The sequence below is a fragment of the Bipolaris maydis genome (genome assembly GCF_028858645.1).
Source record: "Bipolaris maydis strain C4 unplaced genomic scaffold PSV08scaffold_8, whole genome shotgun sequence".
Lineage (NCBI taxonomy): Eukaryota > Fungi > Ascomycota > Dothideomycetes > Pleosporales > Pleosporaceae > Bipolaris > Bipolaris maydis.
The window spans coordinates 907,724-924,410 of NW_027093864.1; the positions used below are offsets into that span (position 1 = coordinate 907,724).

At 52.6% G+C, this 16,687-nt stretch overlaps 4 protein-coding genes across 4 annotated transcripts; 2 read left to right on the plus strand and 2 right to left on the minus strand.

Moving 5' to 3' along the window:
• Positions 1-207: 207 nt before the first annotated feature.
• Positions 208-1,940, minus strand: PSV08DRAFT_402402 (acyltransferase 3). Its single transcript, XM_014223186.2, has one exon. It carries the CDS (start codon positions 1,756-1,758, stop codon positions 259-261), a length of 1,500 nt encoding a protein of 499 aa, XP_014078661.1. The 5' UTR covers positions 1,759-1,940; the 3' UTR covers positions 208-258.
• Positions 1,941-2,401: 461 nt separating this feature from the next.
• PSV08DRAFT_391606 (glycosyltransferase) lies at positions 2,402-3,716 on the plus strand (the record flags this gene model as incomplete). The annotated part of the gene is made up of 2 exons (XM_014223187.1): positions 2,402-3,538; positions 3,594-3,716. 2 exons carry the CDS (start codon positions 2,402-2,404, stop codon positions 3,714-3,716), a joined length of 1,260 nt encoding a protein of 419 aa, XP_014078662.1.
• A 961-nt stretch (positions 3,717-4,677) lies between these two features.
• Positions 4,678-10,049, minus strand: PSV08DRAFT_391615 (CNH domain-containing protein). The gene is made up of 2 exons (XM_014223188.2): positions 5,921-10,049; positions 4,678-5,874 (listed from the first exon to the last, which is right to left on the minus strand). The coding sequence occupies exons 1-2, from the start codon at positions 10,016-10,018 to the stop codon at positions 4,984-4,986; spliced, it is 4,989 nt and encodes a 1,662-aa protein (XP_014078663.1). The 5' UTR covers positions 10,019-10,049; the 3' UTR covers positions 4,678-4,983.
• A 3,988-nt stretch (positions 10,050-14,037) lies between these two features.
• Positions 14,038-16,086, plus strand: PSV08DRAFT_203833 (amino acid permease/ SLC12A domain-containing protein). Its single transcript, XM_014223189.1, has 4 exons — positions 14,038-14,316; positions 14,363-14,518; positions 14,574-15,684; positions 15,739-16,086. Exons 1-4 carry the CDS (start codon positions 14,069-14,071, stop codon positions 15,946-15,948), a joined length of 1,725 nt encoding a protein of 574 aa, XP_014078664.1. The 5' UTR covers positions 14,038-14,068; the 3' UTR covers positions 15,949-16,086.
• Positions 16,087-16,687: the final 601 nt, after the last annotated feature.

Genomic DNA, 16,687 nt, shown 5'->3' on the forward strand with positions numbered 1-16,687 from the left:
GTGTGCACCTTTTTCGACCGTCAATACGACGAGCGCCTATGCTGTGTCACACCCCGTCCCTTCAGCACCTGCAGTAGTGTGGCGTAACGTCAACTCCCGCGGAATGGAGCTAAACGGTCACATGAAGCCGAATTTTCTTATTGAGATCGACAGCGCATGTTGGCAGCATCGCAAGAAGATTAGGATTGTGATGAAGGATTTGGGGCCCAAGAATAATTTGTTTAATATCGACACTTTAGATTGCAGCTACATACCATCTCATCGTATTGACTGGCTACGCTGGTGCCCCGGCTTCGTCTGTTGAGAAAGCGTCTTTTTGTAAAGCCAATTGGTAAACTTGACACTTGGCTCGTCGACCAACCTTGTCACAACTTCTGCAAAATACAGTGTGATAGATAGAAGAATGGGCTGGAGCAACCAAAAAGCCAGTTCCAGCCCCAGTGGGCCACTGATAGGTAAGGGAAATTTGTTGACCCACTCCGGTATTCCTTCGGCATGAGCCGATCTCGCAAGGCCCACCAAGGCGTATAGTCGGTCGGCGACGGTCCAGATAACAATCCCATGTACCAAGTACAGCGCAAAAGATACGCGTCCAAGATATTGACAGAAGCGCGTCTCGAAAAATTGCTTGAGCCATGGCAAGCGGGGCACTGATGCGACCGCGAAGAATGCCGCCCAGAAGAGATAGAACCATTTTGCATCAAATACGGCCTGAGGCTTGAGATGCGATAACCAGACCCATCCCGGCGACTTGGTGAGGATAAGAGCGCGATCTGCGTCAGGCGCGTCAAAGGAGGGCACGCCACTGAGGTAGAGAGCAAAGACGAACATATGGAAGAAGATAAACTCCTTGAAATTCGCCAGAGCGGAAAATAATCGCGGAAGTTTATCCTGCTGTGCAAGCAAATCGAGGTCGCAAAGCAACATTCCAGACATGAACATTGCGCCGTAGTAGCCGTCTACAATGTAGAGAAAGTAGAATATCAAAGCGGCCTCGCAGCAGAGCCGGGCATTCTTTGTGCACCTGGAGAATGCGGAAAGTGCGGTATAGATGATGATGGATCCTTTGAATTCAATAGGGATCGACCAGACATGCGCATGGAACTGTATAGCAAAGTCATAGATCTCGGTGGAAAAGACAAAGCTGTAGTTTTTGAACATGCGGTACCATCTGATGAGTTCTTTCCAGTACGTCTCTTCCATTGGCTGCAGATCAACCCACAATCCACTCCATTGACGGATAGACATGAATGCGAGAGTGACCGCAATGACGGGCAGGAAAAGTCGTAGCCAACGGCGGAAGAGAGCAGAACCGATACTGTCTGCAGCACTGACAGCATGGCCGTCCTGGATCATGCGTAGGCTCTTGAGAGAGAGCACATAACCGGATATGACGAAGAAGACAGCAACAGCAAAGTGGCCGCCAGAGAAGAAGATGCGTACGAATGGAAAGGTTGCGAAATAATGCTTTCCATCATAGCCGTAGGCGTGTTCGAAGACAGAGTTACCACGTTCCCCGTGAGCCCAGAGCTGGTGGTGCTGTAGATAGACCAGGAGTGCAGCAAAGCCTCTTAGGCCATCCAGCCACGCTGTTGGCCTAATCGGCTTGCTTTTGGAGGTCGGCCGTAAGGAGAGAAATTCCGGGCGTACAACGTCGAGGCCCCATTTGGCCGTTCGAACTGGCTTCCAGATCGATGGTGAAAGTTTGATTTCTTCGATCCCATCTTGGTCCAGCAACCCGTTGTATTTAACTGGCATTTTTGGCGGTGGAATAAAAGTAATTACAATTGAGGGATCCCAGGAATTGAGATGGGAGCGAGCAACACTGGGTACTCGAAGGGACCCTAGATATTCAGGATTGTAATAAAGTGGGCAATTGATGGCCGATTGCAGGATTCGCACAACTCGTCCGAAGCGTGACGGATTCCTCAGATGAGCGCGATCAAGCCGGCATCGTTCGGCAGCAGCACTTGGGCACGGACAGCTTGGATTGTGACATTACTGAATCCGGCGACATGCCTCAAATATCTCTTACTCACGAGATGCAATGCGGGGGCTATCAAGGGGCAGATACCTAACATGTCCAAGCGGCCGATAAGCGTACAGGGGTCAGAATTTACAAGCTTTAACCCACCCGTTGTACTAGTCCTAGTTTATCAGGATAGACTCTTAGCCTCAAGGGCATATGCGGGGTTACGTGCGTTTCCGTGGGGCTGCCCCTGCATGTGAAAAGAAATTGTTATGCCGAGGGTGAAGGCAAGACGTGTATTGGTCGACGCGGTCGCATGGGTACACTCTCGGCCAGACGCTCGTATCCCCGGTAATGTATTGAGACGATCGATAATAGTTACGGAATGGCTGGGTCAAATTGGCAGGTTTCCAATGGTGTAATAACTCCAGCATGCGCACACGATCAAGGCCACCTCCGCCCAAGCTCAGTCTGAAGATTATGATGCGTCCAAGTTCTCCAATAGTGACACAATTTTCAGGCAAGCTCACCAGTCAAGTGCGGAGAGTCTTGCCTGCATATATTGCTTTGATCTTCCTCTTCTTGTTCTTTGCCAATACCGAGCTCTTCACAACCCCGATCCGAGCAGCGAGCAGATATAAGCGAGAGCTCAAATATCAGCAGCCGCTACAGCCAGTTGGCTCGTTGATTCCAAAGAAGATATGGCAGACATGGAAGGTTGGTCCTCTGGGCTTTGAGCAGCGTGACTCAGACTCGGCCAAGACCTGGGTTCAGAAAAACCCTACGTACCGGTACGAGGTGTTGACAGACGATAACGCAAACGACTATCTCGAGTGGCACTACGGGCCACACGGCCTTGACCGAAAGGATCTCGTCGACCTATACCGGGAACTAAACATCACCATAATAAAAGCTGACCTCCTTCGATACCTCGTCATGTACGCCGAAGGTGGTGTATACGCCGACATCGATGTGGAGTGCCTACGGCCCATCAACAGGTTCATTCCCGAGCGCTACAACGAGCCAGACGTTGACATGATCATCGGAGTGGAAATCGACGAGCCCACATTTGCCAACCACGAGATTCTCGGATCCAAATGCAAGTCGTTTTGCCAGTGGACTTTTGCCGCCAAACCCCGGCTTCCGGTTATGATGCGACTTATCGAAAATATTCAAGATTGGTTACACGAGCTGGCCAAAGCGAAAGAGGTACCTATATCGCAGCTCCAATTGGATTTTGACGAAGTAATAAGTGGTACCGGTCCATCTGCATTTACCAAAGCGGTCTTGGAACAAATGACGGCACAGAACCATGGAAACCCAGTCACTTGGGATCTCTTCCACAATCTAGCAGAATCGAGACTCGTCAACGGAATTCTCGTGCTTAACGTCGAAGCTTTTGCAGCTGGTCAAGGACACTCTGACTCTGGCAACCACGACTCCAGGGGTGCACTAGTAAAGCACCATTATCACGCTTCGGGCTGGCCAACTCTTCATCCCCGACGAAATCATCCCATGTATGGAGAGGTAGAAAAATGCAACTGGAAGCCAGAGTGTGTAGCCGAATGGGTGAGTAGTGTCGCAGGTAGCTTAACCTCTTGACAATGTACTGACCGCCATGAAGGACAAGAATGTAGCTGAATGGGATACGCTGTCCAAGGAAGAACAAGACAAGCGGCTCGCCAGTAAACCGGCCCCTCATGGGACGCCGAAGTTAGGAGTTCGAGCCTTGCAGCGGAACGGATGATTCACGCTGTGTGTTCATTTGTCTCAACACTAGGGCCGAGCGGAGCTCGGAAGGTGGTAGTGACGCTGGGTCGGAACTGCGGTTAGCTACAACAACCGTCAGACGTTCCCGGGACTTAAGAGTGTGGTTGGAGGTGATTTGTTCTCCTTCCATCTGAATGGAAGGCAGTGGAGAGATCTAATAGATGCTGATCCTGGAGGCGAAGATGTGTGGAAGCAGGTCAGCACATACCCCAAAGTAATGCAACCTAGCGCATGACGTAATGAATTCACTTTATGTAATCTCATTCCCATCACCTATCCAGAGTGCTCCTTGATAAGTACCATCTTTCATCCCGATGCGTAGTGTCACTCAATCCTTCTTGCTGCTCAAAGGCTTCATTGAAACATAATTCCCTATCTTGCAATATCATGCCCAAAGCCTAGACATGGCCATCTACTTTCAAGTTGCATCTACCATTAATATAATTACAGTTGTGATATAAATTACAGAGATTAAGCTTCTAGAGAACGACGAGGGGCAAGGGTGTTTGGGATCATGCTAGGAGGGCGGCATGCACGCCTGTTATTGCGCTTTGTTCCTGTTTAGAGAAATCAGTAGTTTAGCTGAGGAGATGCTATCGAACAGACTCTAGAGGGCAGGGCCAAGTTTTGTGTTGCGTATACATCGCCCAACGAAATCGAAGTGGAAACCGCAGAGAACGTGTACCACAAATTCCGAAAATCATAAAAAAATACCTTGTGTATATAACTCATTGTGTTCCTCTTTTCTTATTTCCCGTTATCACTGTTGTTCTCACTACATCAAGAGATGTTTCACCAGAAAAAAAGAAAGATACCCAAAAGTAGGTAACAACGTTGCTATTCGCCGAAGGGGGTTATCTCTGGGTATTAGGTCGATGCAGCAGAAAAAAAAAGATTTCCGTCCCATGAATCGAGCAAATCAAGAATATGTAAAATAAATGCTCGCGAACTTGAGAAGAATGAAGAAAAAAAAAGGTACAACTATTAACAACATGCTGTCATCGGCAACAGCAGAATATCTCACTTAATACCAGTGATGTGGGAGACAATCAACCCGTTCTCTTTCAACACTAAGCAACAAACAAAGCCATTAACAATAGAGGCGATGCTGTTTTTCCGCTCCAAACAAGGACCCAAATTCCTAAACCCCATACTCCACCATCTTCACCATGTCTGAATGTGGCACAAACATAATCTACCCTATCCAAGCCGAATGCTTGTATAATATGCAGAACATTACCGTGTTACTCTTTTTGACCTTCGTTGAGCACCAACTCAACGACAACTTGACTCCTTTCATGGTACGGATGTTGCAAGCTCAGCTTCACTGTCCTGTTGTGCGATGAACCTCCGCTGAGTCCATCATCCAAACATTTGACATCACGCCCAGCAATCACTTGGCGTAATCTGCCATTCTGTGCGTTGCGAATCTCAACGAAGTCGGGGTCGAAGAGCAACACATACGGTCCGTACATGGCAGCGCTCTTTGCCTTGCCGACAAATTCCATGATAACCGAGCGGGAGATATCACCGTTCTTGTTGATGTATACCGCACACTCCTCGTAACAAAGAAGGAATTCTTGGTCCGAGAGGCGGAACATGCCCAATGGGACTTGGTTTTGTAGTCGCGACGCAATAGTGGCGACATGTGGTTGCTTTAGGTCTGGCACCGACCATGGCTGTTTCTTGTCCAAAGTGAGTACCTCGAAGCCCTTTGATGTGGAGATGGCGAGAGAGGAATGGAAAAGATTGATGGTGAAGCATTCAGCCGGGATGTAGAACTCGTCGTACTCGCGGAAAAACTCAGTACGGCCAGTTTTCCATATCCTGGACTTCTTTTCTGTGGATTTCTGATATACCGGCTCGAGAACCTTGAAGGTTGATGAGATTCCGTCGCGCTTCTTGTAGAAGACCAGGGTCCTGTCCTTCATCACACCAGTGGCGAAGAAGCCAATGTCGCGCGCGCCCGACAGCTTTTGAGGAGCGCGTCGGGTCGAGTCGTTTGAAGGAGCTATGCCACTGAGTGGGCATACAGCATCCAAGTGGTATGCAATCAACGCCTTGTCAGAAATGAGGAGCATTAAACCGAACTGCTCGAGGACCGCAATCTGCGTTACTCGCGGTATTTGAATGGCCTGAATTTGTTAGCTTCATCTTTCCAAGTATAGAGACATGACTTACTTTTGACCAGCCTCTAGGGTTATCAAAGTCGGACACGTATACACCAATATCTGTACCAACCGCCACCATGTGTTTGCCATGAGGTTGGGTAAAGGCCGTGGCACAATTGACCCTCGCTCGGCAGATGGGGACCGGACGGCCAACGTTAACGAAGAGCTTCTCTACTTCGTCAACAGCCCGGTCCAGAGGCGTTCCCTTGATGGTTATGGCTCTTTGAGATGGCATAGCACTGTCGTATGCAAATGCAGCATCAGCCATCACTCGTAATCTGAAAGGCTCTGCGTTCTGGGCAAAGAGAGCCGCGGCGTGTCGTGTCTTTGCAATGATGAGCTTGTCACACCATTCGGCTCGGTTTTGTGCGCTTGGAGCATATAGGGTGTAAGTCTCCTTGCCAAGGTGCTTCACTCGGAACGGATATAGAACCTTCTCATCTTTATTGGCGTCAATTGTTGGGGCATTGACAAGGGTCTTTCCAGAACTACCCGTGTTTGAGGATCCAAGAGAGGAGTTGGTAGTGACGTGCTGCAAAGTGCCTGGAGCAGGACTGCCGGTGAGGCGTGCACCAGTTCCAGCAACTCGACCCGGGACTGCCGTGACCGTGGATATACCCTTCATCGTTGAACGTACAACGGGATCGTCGTCTTCGCTTTCAAGCACGAGCAAATCCATAGGAATTGGCAGCCGAGATACGTCATATTTCTCAGACTTGGTAACGCCATCCGCCTCTCTGAAAGAAACTGTTTTTGCGAGCACGAGGTAGTGGTCGAAGAGTAGTGCGTGGGTCTCAAGCCAGTTGAAACGGCTATTTCCCATTCTTTGCAGATCTCCTCGGAAGATCAGCTCTCTTCCAAGATGATCCAGATTAAGCTCTACACGTTGCATGCCTGGTCGTAAGATGAGCTTGGCTTGGAGATCCGTGAGGCTGACTTTCCGACCCATCTCAGCGACACGGGCATCGCACTCCAAAGTTACAGCCTTGATCTCATCCTTGGCAATTTGGAGATTCCTCTTCTCTTCGTTATCGACGATCGAGTATTTTAGCACCGTATCCAGAAGCAGGCCATAACGCTGCAGTCTGTCAATAGGTCCTTTCAGATACGTATCCCAACCAAGCTTGTTGGAAAGTTTGTTTTTCTGAGCTTCGTCCAGGAACGTCCGGAACAGTATGTTCCTGTCAGCCTCTTGTCGGACCAGAAACGATGCGTACGGAAAGGCTGCCGCGTACTCGATATAGGCTTGCTTGGCCTTTCGAATCCATTCTCTGAATATGTCGCTAAACCCGACAATCCACGGTCCCTGCTCTTGCTGTCTGTACTTGATCTGTGGGAGGAGATGGTCCTCGTTTGCCTTCCGCACTGCATCTACTTTGCTGAAGACGTCGCGGATAAATCGGTCGAGCTTTTTCGGGGGTATAACAGGAGGCTGGGATGCCTTTAATCGGTCACGGTACAGATGGCGCAACACATCGAGTCGATTCATGTAGTTGTCCTCTCCCTGCACAATCTCGTGTAGAATGTTTTGGCGCTCGATTTCCTTCTTGTTCGCACCCTCGATGTCCTCCTTTTTCAGCTTGTAAAAAGTAGCCCAATCCTCCGAGCGAGGTGCGGCGGACGGAGCATGGAGGTCAATCTTCTTGAGCGTTCGCTGGCAGTGGTGTGAATAACATCGACCAGGGGATGCATGAGTATGCAACATGGGTGCGTAGCAGCCCGCTCCTGTCAGTTGAAATATTACACCCGTCATGCTTTCGGAAGAGAATTTGAGCCATTCTTCTTCGTGTACAAGAGTACCAGCTTTGTACATTTCTGCCACCACACGGCTGCTCAGGGTCTCGGCATCGGCGATATTCATCGTTGGAACCTTGTGGGTGAAAAGTGCAATCAGACCCTCCTGGATCGGACCCTCCTTCAAATCGTTTTCTCCTTCTGTCATGCTCTTGAGCCAAGCAATAATTGAGCTGAGCGCCCACGGCTCTGTGCACTTCTTGAAGTCGATGCTAGACAGCTTTGCAGGGTTGAAGCGCTTGCCAGCTGGAATTGTTGGCAGATCAATAGCTACAGCTTCAGTGCTGGCAGGAGTTAGTGTATTGCCGTCGCTGTCCATGGGATTGCCATAAAAGGTATTGCGGCTACCCCGAGATCTGTGCCCCTGTTCGGCATCGGTCTTGGATCTCGGCAAGGGTATGGCATCTCGAGCGTTGCTGTGCTGTAGGAGAGAGGTTGAACGGGGGACGTTTGTACCGTTGGGCGACACCATGTGTACACCGTTGGGGTCGACGGGATATGAGTCACGGGACGATGGAGCGTTGCGCCAGTACTCGTAGGAACCAGATCCGGTAGAGCTGTTGCTTTGGTGGTTCATTCGCCGAGCGCTGGTATTCACCGGAGGAGGCGGCAGAGGTCGATTGGAGATTCCTGGGTGGTAAAACATGTCTGGTGGTTCGCCGGGCATGGCCGATGTCTGTCCTATGAGAGTAGAATCGGATACAATAGAGGAGCTGTCCATGAGGGTGACCTCATCCCCTTCGTCGTAGCTACGTCGTCGGGCGCTAGGCTCTTCAAGACCACCGGTACCGAAAGTGTCGACACGTGCATTGTTCGAAAAGGACGGGAAGGGGTGGATTGAGTCGTACTCTTCGCCATAGGGCTCTGATCGTCGCTGCGAGCCTGATGTCGACGTTGGGTAGCCACTTCCCGCTGCTAGCTGACTTGGGTCTCCGCCATAATTGAAGGACGGCATGAAGCCACCGCCATACGTGCCCACATCCATGCCTACATATTCGGTATCGCTTGCACTTCCTTCTCTTGCGGGTTCTGTAGGCATGTGTGGTGAATGCACTGACGTGTAATTGCTAAACAGTCCGCCGCCGCCACTGGCTCTCCGGGCCTCATCAGCCCTCTCTTGTTCTTCGGCCATTTGGAGTGCAGCGAGACCAGCAGCGGCCTCGACATCACTCTCGTCGCTGGCGTATGTCTCACGCCCGGGGTATGCACTTCCTTGGCCACCATTCATACCATTGCGTCCGGATGAATGGCGGTCAGTGTGATAGTATTGACCGTTGGAATGCTGAACATGAGTTCCACCGCCCGTCATACTCAAGACGTCATTGAAAAGCTCGTCCTGGTACCCATTCTGCGGTGTCAAGTACTCATCGCTGTCAGACTCGTGGGGCGGTGGTGGGGGCAGTGGTCGTGAAGACAGAGTATTCGTTCGCTGAGGTGACCCGTGGGGCGGAACTTCAGGAGTGGGGGGAAGGGCGTTGGACTGGAAACTTCCGTATCTGTCGCTGCGCTGTGAGCCATAGCCAGTGTCGTAGACTGGTGGAGAGGGCAACGGAGCATGCGAGCCGCTCGACGAGTAGTACCCTGATGAGTTGGAGGCATTCCGAGAAGGCCGGTTGCCCCAATCGTCAGCGGGAAGTTGTGTGCTTCCAGGAGGCACAGGTAGTGGGGGCGGTGCAGGTGTGGCATAAGAGGAAGCACCTCTCTGGACCGAGCCTGCTCTCCCAAACTGCGACTGTTGGTATGAAGAGGGCGAAGGGTACGTGGCAGTGGGAGAGGTGGGGGAGAAGGCATAGTTTTGGTTTGTAGTATTCGTCCTGACGAGACTGTTGCTCGCATAGGCAGCCGGGTTGTAGGGCTGGTGGGAGGCGGTTGTTGCGACGGGAGGTGCAAAGGGTCTGCTGACACCGCCGTAGTGCGAAGGGTTGGGTAGGGCGACGGGCTGTGTGTTGTTGTAGTTCTGGGGGTTGTATTCGAGTTGCTGTCGCTGCGGTGGGTAGGCATAGCCGGCACCGGTGCTGTATCCACCAGCCGTAGGCGACATTGGACCCTGAGTGATGTGCGGGGAGTTTGCAGCGGCTATGAAGAGCTCGTCGTTCTGGCGCGCAGCCACGCTGTTGCGGCGCTCTGGCTGGGCATAACCGTAGCCGTAGTCTGAAACCGCGCCTGCGCCTGCAGTGCCTCCGTTTGCACCATCGTTTGGGTCGGTGCTGGACGAGGAGCGGTGGTAGGGGTCCTGGTATTGGCCTTGGGCGCCCACGTTGGAATGTGGAATGTTTGGGTTGTAGTAATTCTGGCCGTTCCCGTAGTACGACATGGCGGCGGGCGTGGGCGAGAGTGGCTACGTGGGCGCAATGGGATGTGGTGCGGTCAAAAGCGTCATTCACGAGGCTACCTGGCGAGGATGCGCGGGCACCATGACCAGGGCGGCTAAGCTGAGCGAGGGTCTGGGGGGGTTCAGCAGACTGGCCGCGCAAGAGCAACGAGGACGCACGAGGTGGTGCAGCGACCAAGGGGAACCGTGTGGGTGCGCATGCGCTGGGCGCAAATGTCTGGGGGGCAAATGTATGGGAATGAGGGACGCGGGCAGAGCTGCCTGTCGCCCTGTGCGTTGATGGCAGCGGTCGGGGCAAATCGTCAAATGTCGTTTGCGAGGCTGTAGCGCGGGGAACGGGTCGCCCGGCGATGCTGCTGCAGGATGTGCAACAACGATCAATGGGTGTCGTCGTGGCAATGGTGATGTGATGGAGGTTGCGACTGCAAAGAGGCTGTGGTGCGCAACGCAGCCCGTCGTCTATGCGTATTTTCCCGGCACAGCTGTCGCCCGCGTACGTCCTCCTAATCGTACCAGATGATAGGTGGTAGCTCGCCCATGTGAGCTAAGAGGAGCCGGGGAGCGAGCAAGCCCCTGGACTCGGGCCGCGACAGGGAAAGAGCCTCGTCGCTCTCTGCTCAGTACTGTTACCATCACCACATGTGCCGCCGTCTTGTCTGCACCCGCCAGCTGCAGTCCATGCTATGATATAGTGCGTGCCCGAATGCACGTCTGCTGTCGAGTTGACGGCGCCTCCTACCCTCACGCTAGCCCACCCCACATGCCATGTCCCGGCTCTGGCAACGGCTCATATGCCATGGCACCTGCCCCTACTCACCATGTGCTGTTTCCGCCCACCCACTCCACATGGCCATGGGAACGAAGAATAGAGTCGAAACCGCTCTTGCGGGTGCAGGGACGTTGCCGTTGACCTTTTCCCAACAACGCTGAAGAAGACATGGGGAGCCTGGCCAAGGTGGAAAACAGATATCCGGCATGTGCGTGCGATACTCGTCCATTCAACTATCAGTCTTTGTGGAAACTTATTCTCTGGCCGCACAACTGCTCGTGTTCGCTTGAGATACAAAAATGCCCCAAGTGGTGTGTTGAGCGTGGAATTGATTTCGTTGCCAAGTGCGTCAGACTTTTAGTATTGTGCTGAACATGCTGAGTGAGATGGTGCTGCAAAGCTGTGGGAATGGCAACCTCCGAATCTGAAAAAAAGACGCCGTTTTATTTAGAACAATCTCGACTTCTTCATCAGCACTAGCAGTGTCCTCAGGAGCTGTAGATAGCCTGGTACTCTGGTGTTGGCAGGTCCCCAGCGAAAGCTCATGTATTCTGTAAACCACGAAGAGGGCCACGACCTCTCTAGTAGCGAATGGGCGGCCGTCATTAGTGCCGGCAGCTCTGATGTAGATATCGTTGTAGCCATCCAGCAAAAGGGCAAGTATTTGTATCATTACTTAAGCCCGATCACCTGTACATTATACTACTGCAGCCTTCGCCGGTCTTGGATAGGAAAAAGCAATGTAAACATCCGATGCAAGCTTTGCCTGTTCTGAGCACGGCACCAAGTCCGTATTTGCAAGGCAACGAGAAACAAATCAACAATCATGTTCGCTCGGTTGAAAGGATGGTTCCGACAAAACTCTCCCTCCAGTTATCGCCGCCCAGCACCAGCATCGGGATGTATTGACGCCCTGATCACTCAAGACGCAGACTTTTCTTTCACAGAGACTGCCGGGTCTCGTACACCAAGTGGGTTTGTTGACGATCGATCTCGGAAGCGGGCATGACGTGGATGTAATGATGTAGTACGCCACGGCCTTCGACAGGTCCTGGTTTACCCCGCTTCCCCTTTATTGCCCGCAGCACCGACATGGGCGACATCTGGGGTCGTCCGGAGAATGGGGTTACTTCTTACCTTAGCGCAGGCGTGCCCAATCTCCAAATGCTCCTTCTCTTTCTGTGGGCCTCGTCGACCTCTTTCTTGGCTACGGCTCGTTACCGCTAGCTGAGCAATGGGCAGGATACACTTTGGAGGTTATTACGAAATGCCAAGCCTGGAACTTATTTCGCTTCACGCCGGCATAACAGTATTGCTATGGGCAAAACGCAGAGCTACACGTTTTCTCAATGCATGGCATGGCAACGGCCGTGGGGGTCGTTTTTGAAGAGTGGTGGGATTGATGGCTGGGCTAGATTGTGTAACCTGGCCACCACTTACTTGGCTTGGTATTTTTTCCAAAGTGGATGCCGAGTCAGCATTACGACGAATGCGACATCAAGCATCGAGACGAGCCCATGATTGAGTTTCTGATAGCCATGGATTCCAAGAACGAGAATTTGACGGAACAGACAAGACCAAAATCACATCGCTGGGCTATCTGGACGAGCACGGACGCGGCGTATAGCCAGTCTGTCTGCAGTGACGGATGGACAATGGGCTTGGCAGGTGAAGGCTCAGCGACGGCCACCTATTCCGGAGTAGGGAGTAGCCAAGGCAGGGAGATGTTGGCTAAGACAATGGCTTTTTGCAGTGTGCGGTGTGGTGTTTGGCATTTGCTGTGGTGCTTGATATGGGCTGGCACCTGGACCAGAGTAGCCATGTCCGGCTTGTGCAATGTGTGGCAGGCAGGCAGGCAGGCTGTCAGGCTGACGAATGAGGGGTCACCTGAGGGTGTTTATACTACGCAGTCTCTGGATGATAGGCGTACGCTGCTGCTGCTCGTTGCTCGGTTTCGCCGCAGTCAAGGCAGTCTTCTCGAATGCGCCTAGCGGCTGGGTCCGGGAGCTAGAACGTTCGAAACAGTGCCCTACCTACGGCCATGCAGATAACAGGTCCCAGGTCGACACTGACCCATGCACTTGCAGAGCCACGGAGACACCGGTTATGTGTGCAAGAAAAAAAAAGAGGTGTTGTGCTTGGCGCCCACGATGGTGCTTTGCAGTGCCGTGCTACTGTACTACGTACGCAGCATGTATGCATCTACCTCCCTATGTACAGCGCCACACGGGCCGTGATAACAACGCTGGCAGAGTTTTGCGCAGGCGTGTACTGCGTGTGTACCATGGCAGCGCACTGTTCACATGGGGCAAGTGAGCACGCAACGGCGGGCTGACTTGGATGTCGTCTTGTCGTGGGCGTGTGGCGATACCACCAACGGGTGGCTTCAGCAGCGCTAGCCCGAGTCAATGGCCAGCGCCGGCCGCTGAGCGCCAGCTTTCTGACATGCAGACAAGGTTGCCGTTCACGCACGACCGGCGTGCTTAACGCGGGGCAACATGGTCGCAACGGACCTTCACTGCCAGCTGTGCAACCCTGCCCGCCCAGGCCAGCGGGCTCCCAGTCCGCCGTATCGCTCGTCTGAATCGGTGCTGGACAGTCGGTCCGCCTGGCTGGGCTGGGGAAGCCTGGCGACGTGCAGTCGGGGCGCCGTCGTGGACAAATACCTCAACACCAGCCTGTCAGCGAATTAAGGATAGCCGGGAAACTTGGCTCGCTCTTGCCAAGCCCTCTGCCAAGCCCCCTCCGACAGGGCCTGTCCCACCACCCCATCCTCCATCGAGAAGGAGATGTCGGCAAACAAGCCTGGCGCACCACCACAACGCCCTCAGCCGAGCGGCGCGCAGTCCTGCTCACGGCCGGGCATTGGGCGTGCGGGCACCGCCCTCCCCCACCACTCCACCAAAGCGGACGCTTGGCCGCCATGGGGTTGCTCGTATGCTGCAATCACGCTTCGCCGCCAGCTTGTTATCAGTAGTCCCGTGGGTCGACTATTTGCTCCTCTCCGCCTTGTCGGTCTTATCACAGTCGGCTAATAACCACTATCTCTTGGGCCGCTCAGAGCCTTCACGCTGCCCGTCGCGCTTAGGTACAGCGTCTATTTGAAGGCGGCCAGCCCGCCCTTTCACTGACCCGTCAGCTGTGCCTTGGAGCTTCACTCCTTCAAGTTTGTGCTCTGATAACCCCGGTGCGGCCCTCCGCCACCACTTGTGCGATACAGAAGACTCCCATTCTGCTATCCACATCGCCATCGCTTGCTCAACATGGCCATAACAAACCGCAAGACAAACTCCTCCGACGGGGGCTCGCGAAGCCCAGACATTGAGTATGGCGGCAAGTCCGAGTACCAGACCGGTGATGTCCACGTTGACGCCGATGGCGTTGCCGTTCACGACGACAACAGCCACCTGCACCGCGGTCTCAAGTCGCGACACATCACTATGATTGCCATTGGTGGTGCCATCGGAACCGGTCTCATCATTGGTACCGGAAAGGCTTTGGCCCAGTCTGGGTATGTTGGGCAAATCCCACCCTTGGCCTACAGCTAACAAGCCCAGTCCCGCCTCGATCCTCATTGCTTACACTCTCGTCGGTCTCATCGTCTACGTCGTCATGACAGCTCTTGGCGAAATGGCCGCTTGGATTCCCCACGCTTCTGGTTTCGCCGGTTACGCCACTCGTTTCTGTGATCCTGCTCTCGGTTTTGCTCTCGGGTAAGCATTTCCTCCAAGCCGTTTTGTTTTTTGTCACATCACTAACATTACACAGTTGGTGCTATTTTGCCAAATACGTCATCACTACGCCCAACCAGTTGACCGCTTCTGCTCTAATTATCCAAGAATGGAAGTCCCGAGACGAGGTCAATCCTGGTGTTTGGATCGCCGTCTTCCTCTTCGCCATTTGCGCCATCAACTACTTTGGTATCAAGTTCTTTGGTGAACTTGAGTTCTGGCTTAGTTCCATCAAAGTCATTACCATTGTGGGTGTCATTCTCCTCTCGTTCTTGTTGGCCGTCGGCGCCGGCCCTGGCGGTGCAACTGGCTTCAAGTACTACAAGAATCCAGGTGCCTTCAAACCGTACATCGCTTCCGGAAGCGAAGGCAAATTTTATGGCTTCTGGAGCTCTTTGGTCAACGCCGTCTTCGCCTACCTCGGAACTGAGCTCATCGGTGTCACGGTTGGCGAGGCCCAGAACCCTCGCAAGACTATCCCGCGCGCCATCAAGCTGACCTTTTACCGGATTCTCTTCTTCTACTGTCTGTCCATTTTCTTCCTGGGCATGATTGTACCATACAACTCTCCTGAGCTTGCATTCGCCAACAAGGCCACCACTGGTGCTTCGGCCTCACCCTTTGTTGTTGCCATCAAGATCGCCAAGATTCCCCATCTTCCTACCATTGTCAACGCCTGCATCTTGCTCTTCACCTTTAGCGCTTCCAACTCGGATCTGTACATTGCTTCGCGTACCATCTACGGACTTGCCGTTGAGGGCCATGCCCCTAAGATCTTCCTCTGGACCGACAAGCGAGGTGTTCCTGTCCCTGCGTTGGCTGTTTCGGCACTCCTCTGCTGCACTGCCTTTATGAACGTTGCAGACGACTCCAAGACGGTTTTCGGCTACTTTGTCAATTTGACTACAATCTTTGGTCTTTTGTCCTGGATCTCGCTTTTGGTATCGCATATCTGGTTCGTGCGCGCACGCAACGCCCAGGGCATTACCAAGGCCCAGATGGCTTACACTGCCCCCTTTGGTCTTATCGGCTCCTACGTTGCCCTCTTCTTCTGCATCTTGATCGCCTTGACCAAGAACTTCTCCGTCTTCACCAGGAGCTCCACTTATGGTTCATTTGATTACAAGAACTTCATCACCGGATACCTTGTGAGTCTTTTCCATGCCCATGTAAAGCTGTATTTTACTAATATGATTTCATAGGGTATTCCAATCTACCTGATCTGTATCTTCGGCTACAAGTTCATCATGAAGTCCAAGATGGTTCGCCCTCACGAAGCCGATTTCTACAGCGGCAAAGCCGAGATCGACCGCGAGGAAGAGGAATTCCTGGCTCATGCCGCAGCGAAGAAGGCATCAGGCGGCCGTGATGGCAGCTGGTTCTACAAGACGTTCGTTTCTTGGTTGCTGTAGATGGCATTTGAGAGCGATGTTTTCAAGCCTTGTATCCACACGCTTATGTCCTTTATGCTACATATCAGAACTAGACACGCTCTGAATGATTTATATGAAAAAAAAAGTTCCATAGTTAATAGACTCATAAAGTTGAGCAAACTCGCTGGTCTGAAAAAAAACTTTTACTTTATCTTAATTCTGCAAATGATTATTGTTACGCCCAAAAAGTCATTCCGCTAGATGCACGTGGGGGAGGGGTTGGGGAGGTTCCCAATCCTCACTTTTCTGCATCGTGCAAAGATTTTCGATGTAATCTGAAAATCCCCCCCCCCCCCCACCCCCACCCCAAAAAATGGCATCAGCGAAAAAAAAACACTAATCAATACATGCCCTAAATCATGTTACAAAACCCAAATTACGCAAGAAAACTAATCACATACGTGTGTCCCATGTCAGTTTGCCAAGCCCCGCCGCCTCCCGCCCCGCACCCACCAAAACTCCTTCCCCGCGCGCAACACGACCAGACTACCACTTCAGCTGGCGTCACAATAAGCTCACGCCCCAAGCCTCTGCGCCGACCAACATTGGCATTTTCTTAAGCGTGCACAAGCAACAAAAGATGATAACGGGCGTGGCTGTCCTTAGGGGTGGGGGAAATCCTGCGTCCATTTGCCGTGTTTGCCGGGTCGGACAAGACGGGTAGGACGGCAGGTTGTGGGGTGGAAAGCGAGAAAGGGTGGAGCGGTTGGGATTGGCT

Excerpts from the sequence above, each read along its gene's own strand:
- PSV08DRAFT_203833 (XM_014223189.1), top strand. The coding sequence starts at position 14,069 with ATGGCCATAACAAACCGCAAGACAAACTCCTCCGACGGGGGCTCGCGA. Across the intron at positions 14,317-14,362 it reads AAGGCTTTGGCCCAGTCTGG|TCCCGCCTCGATCCTCATTG; the intron begins GTATGTTGGGCA and ends TAACAAGCCCAG. Across the intron at positions 15,685-15,738 it reads ACTTCATCACCGGATACCTT|GGTATTCCAATCTACCTGAT; the intron begins GTGAGTCTTTTC and ends ATGATTTCATAG.
- PSV08DRAFT_402402 (XM_014223186.2), bottom strand. The coding sequence starts at position 1,758 with ATGCCAGTTAAATACAACGGGTTGCTGGACCAAGATGGGATCGAAGAA.
- PSV08DRAFT_391615 (XM_014223188.2), bottom strand. The coding sequence starts at position 10,018 with ATGTCGTACTACGGGAACGGCCAGAATTACTACAACCCAAACATTCCA. Across the intron at positions 5,875-5,920 it reads ACCCTAGAGGCTGGTCAAAA|GCCATTCAAATACCGCGAGT; the intron begins GTAAGTCATGTC and ends TAACAAATTCAG.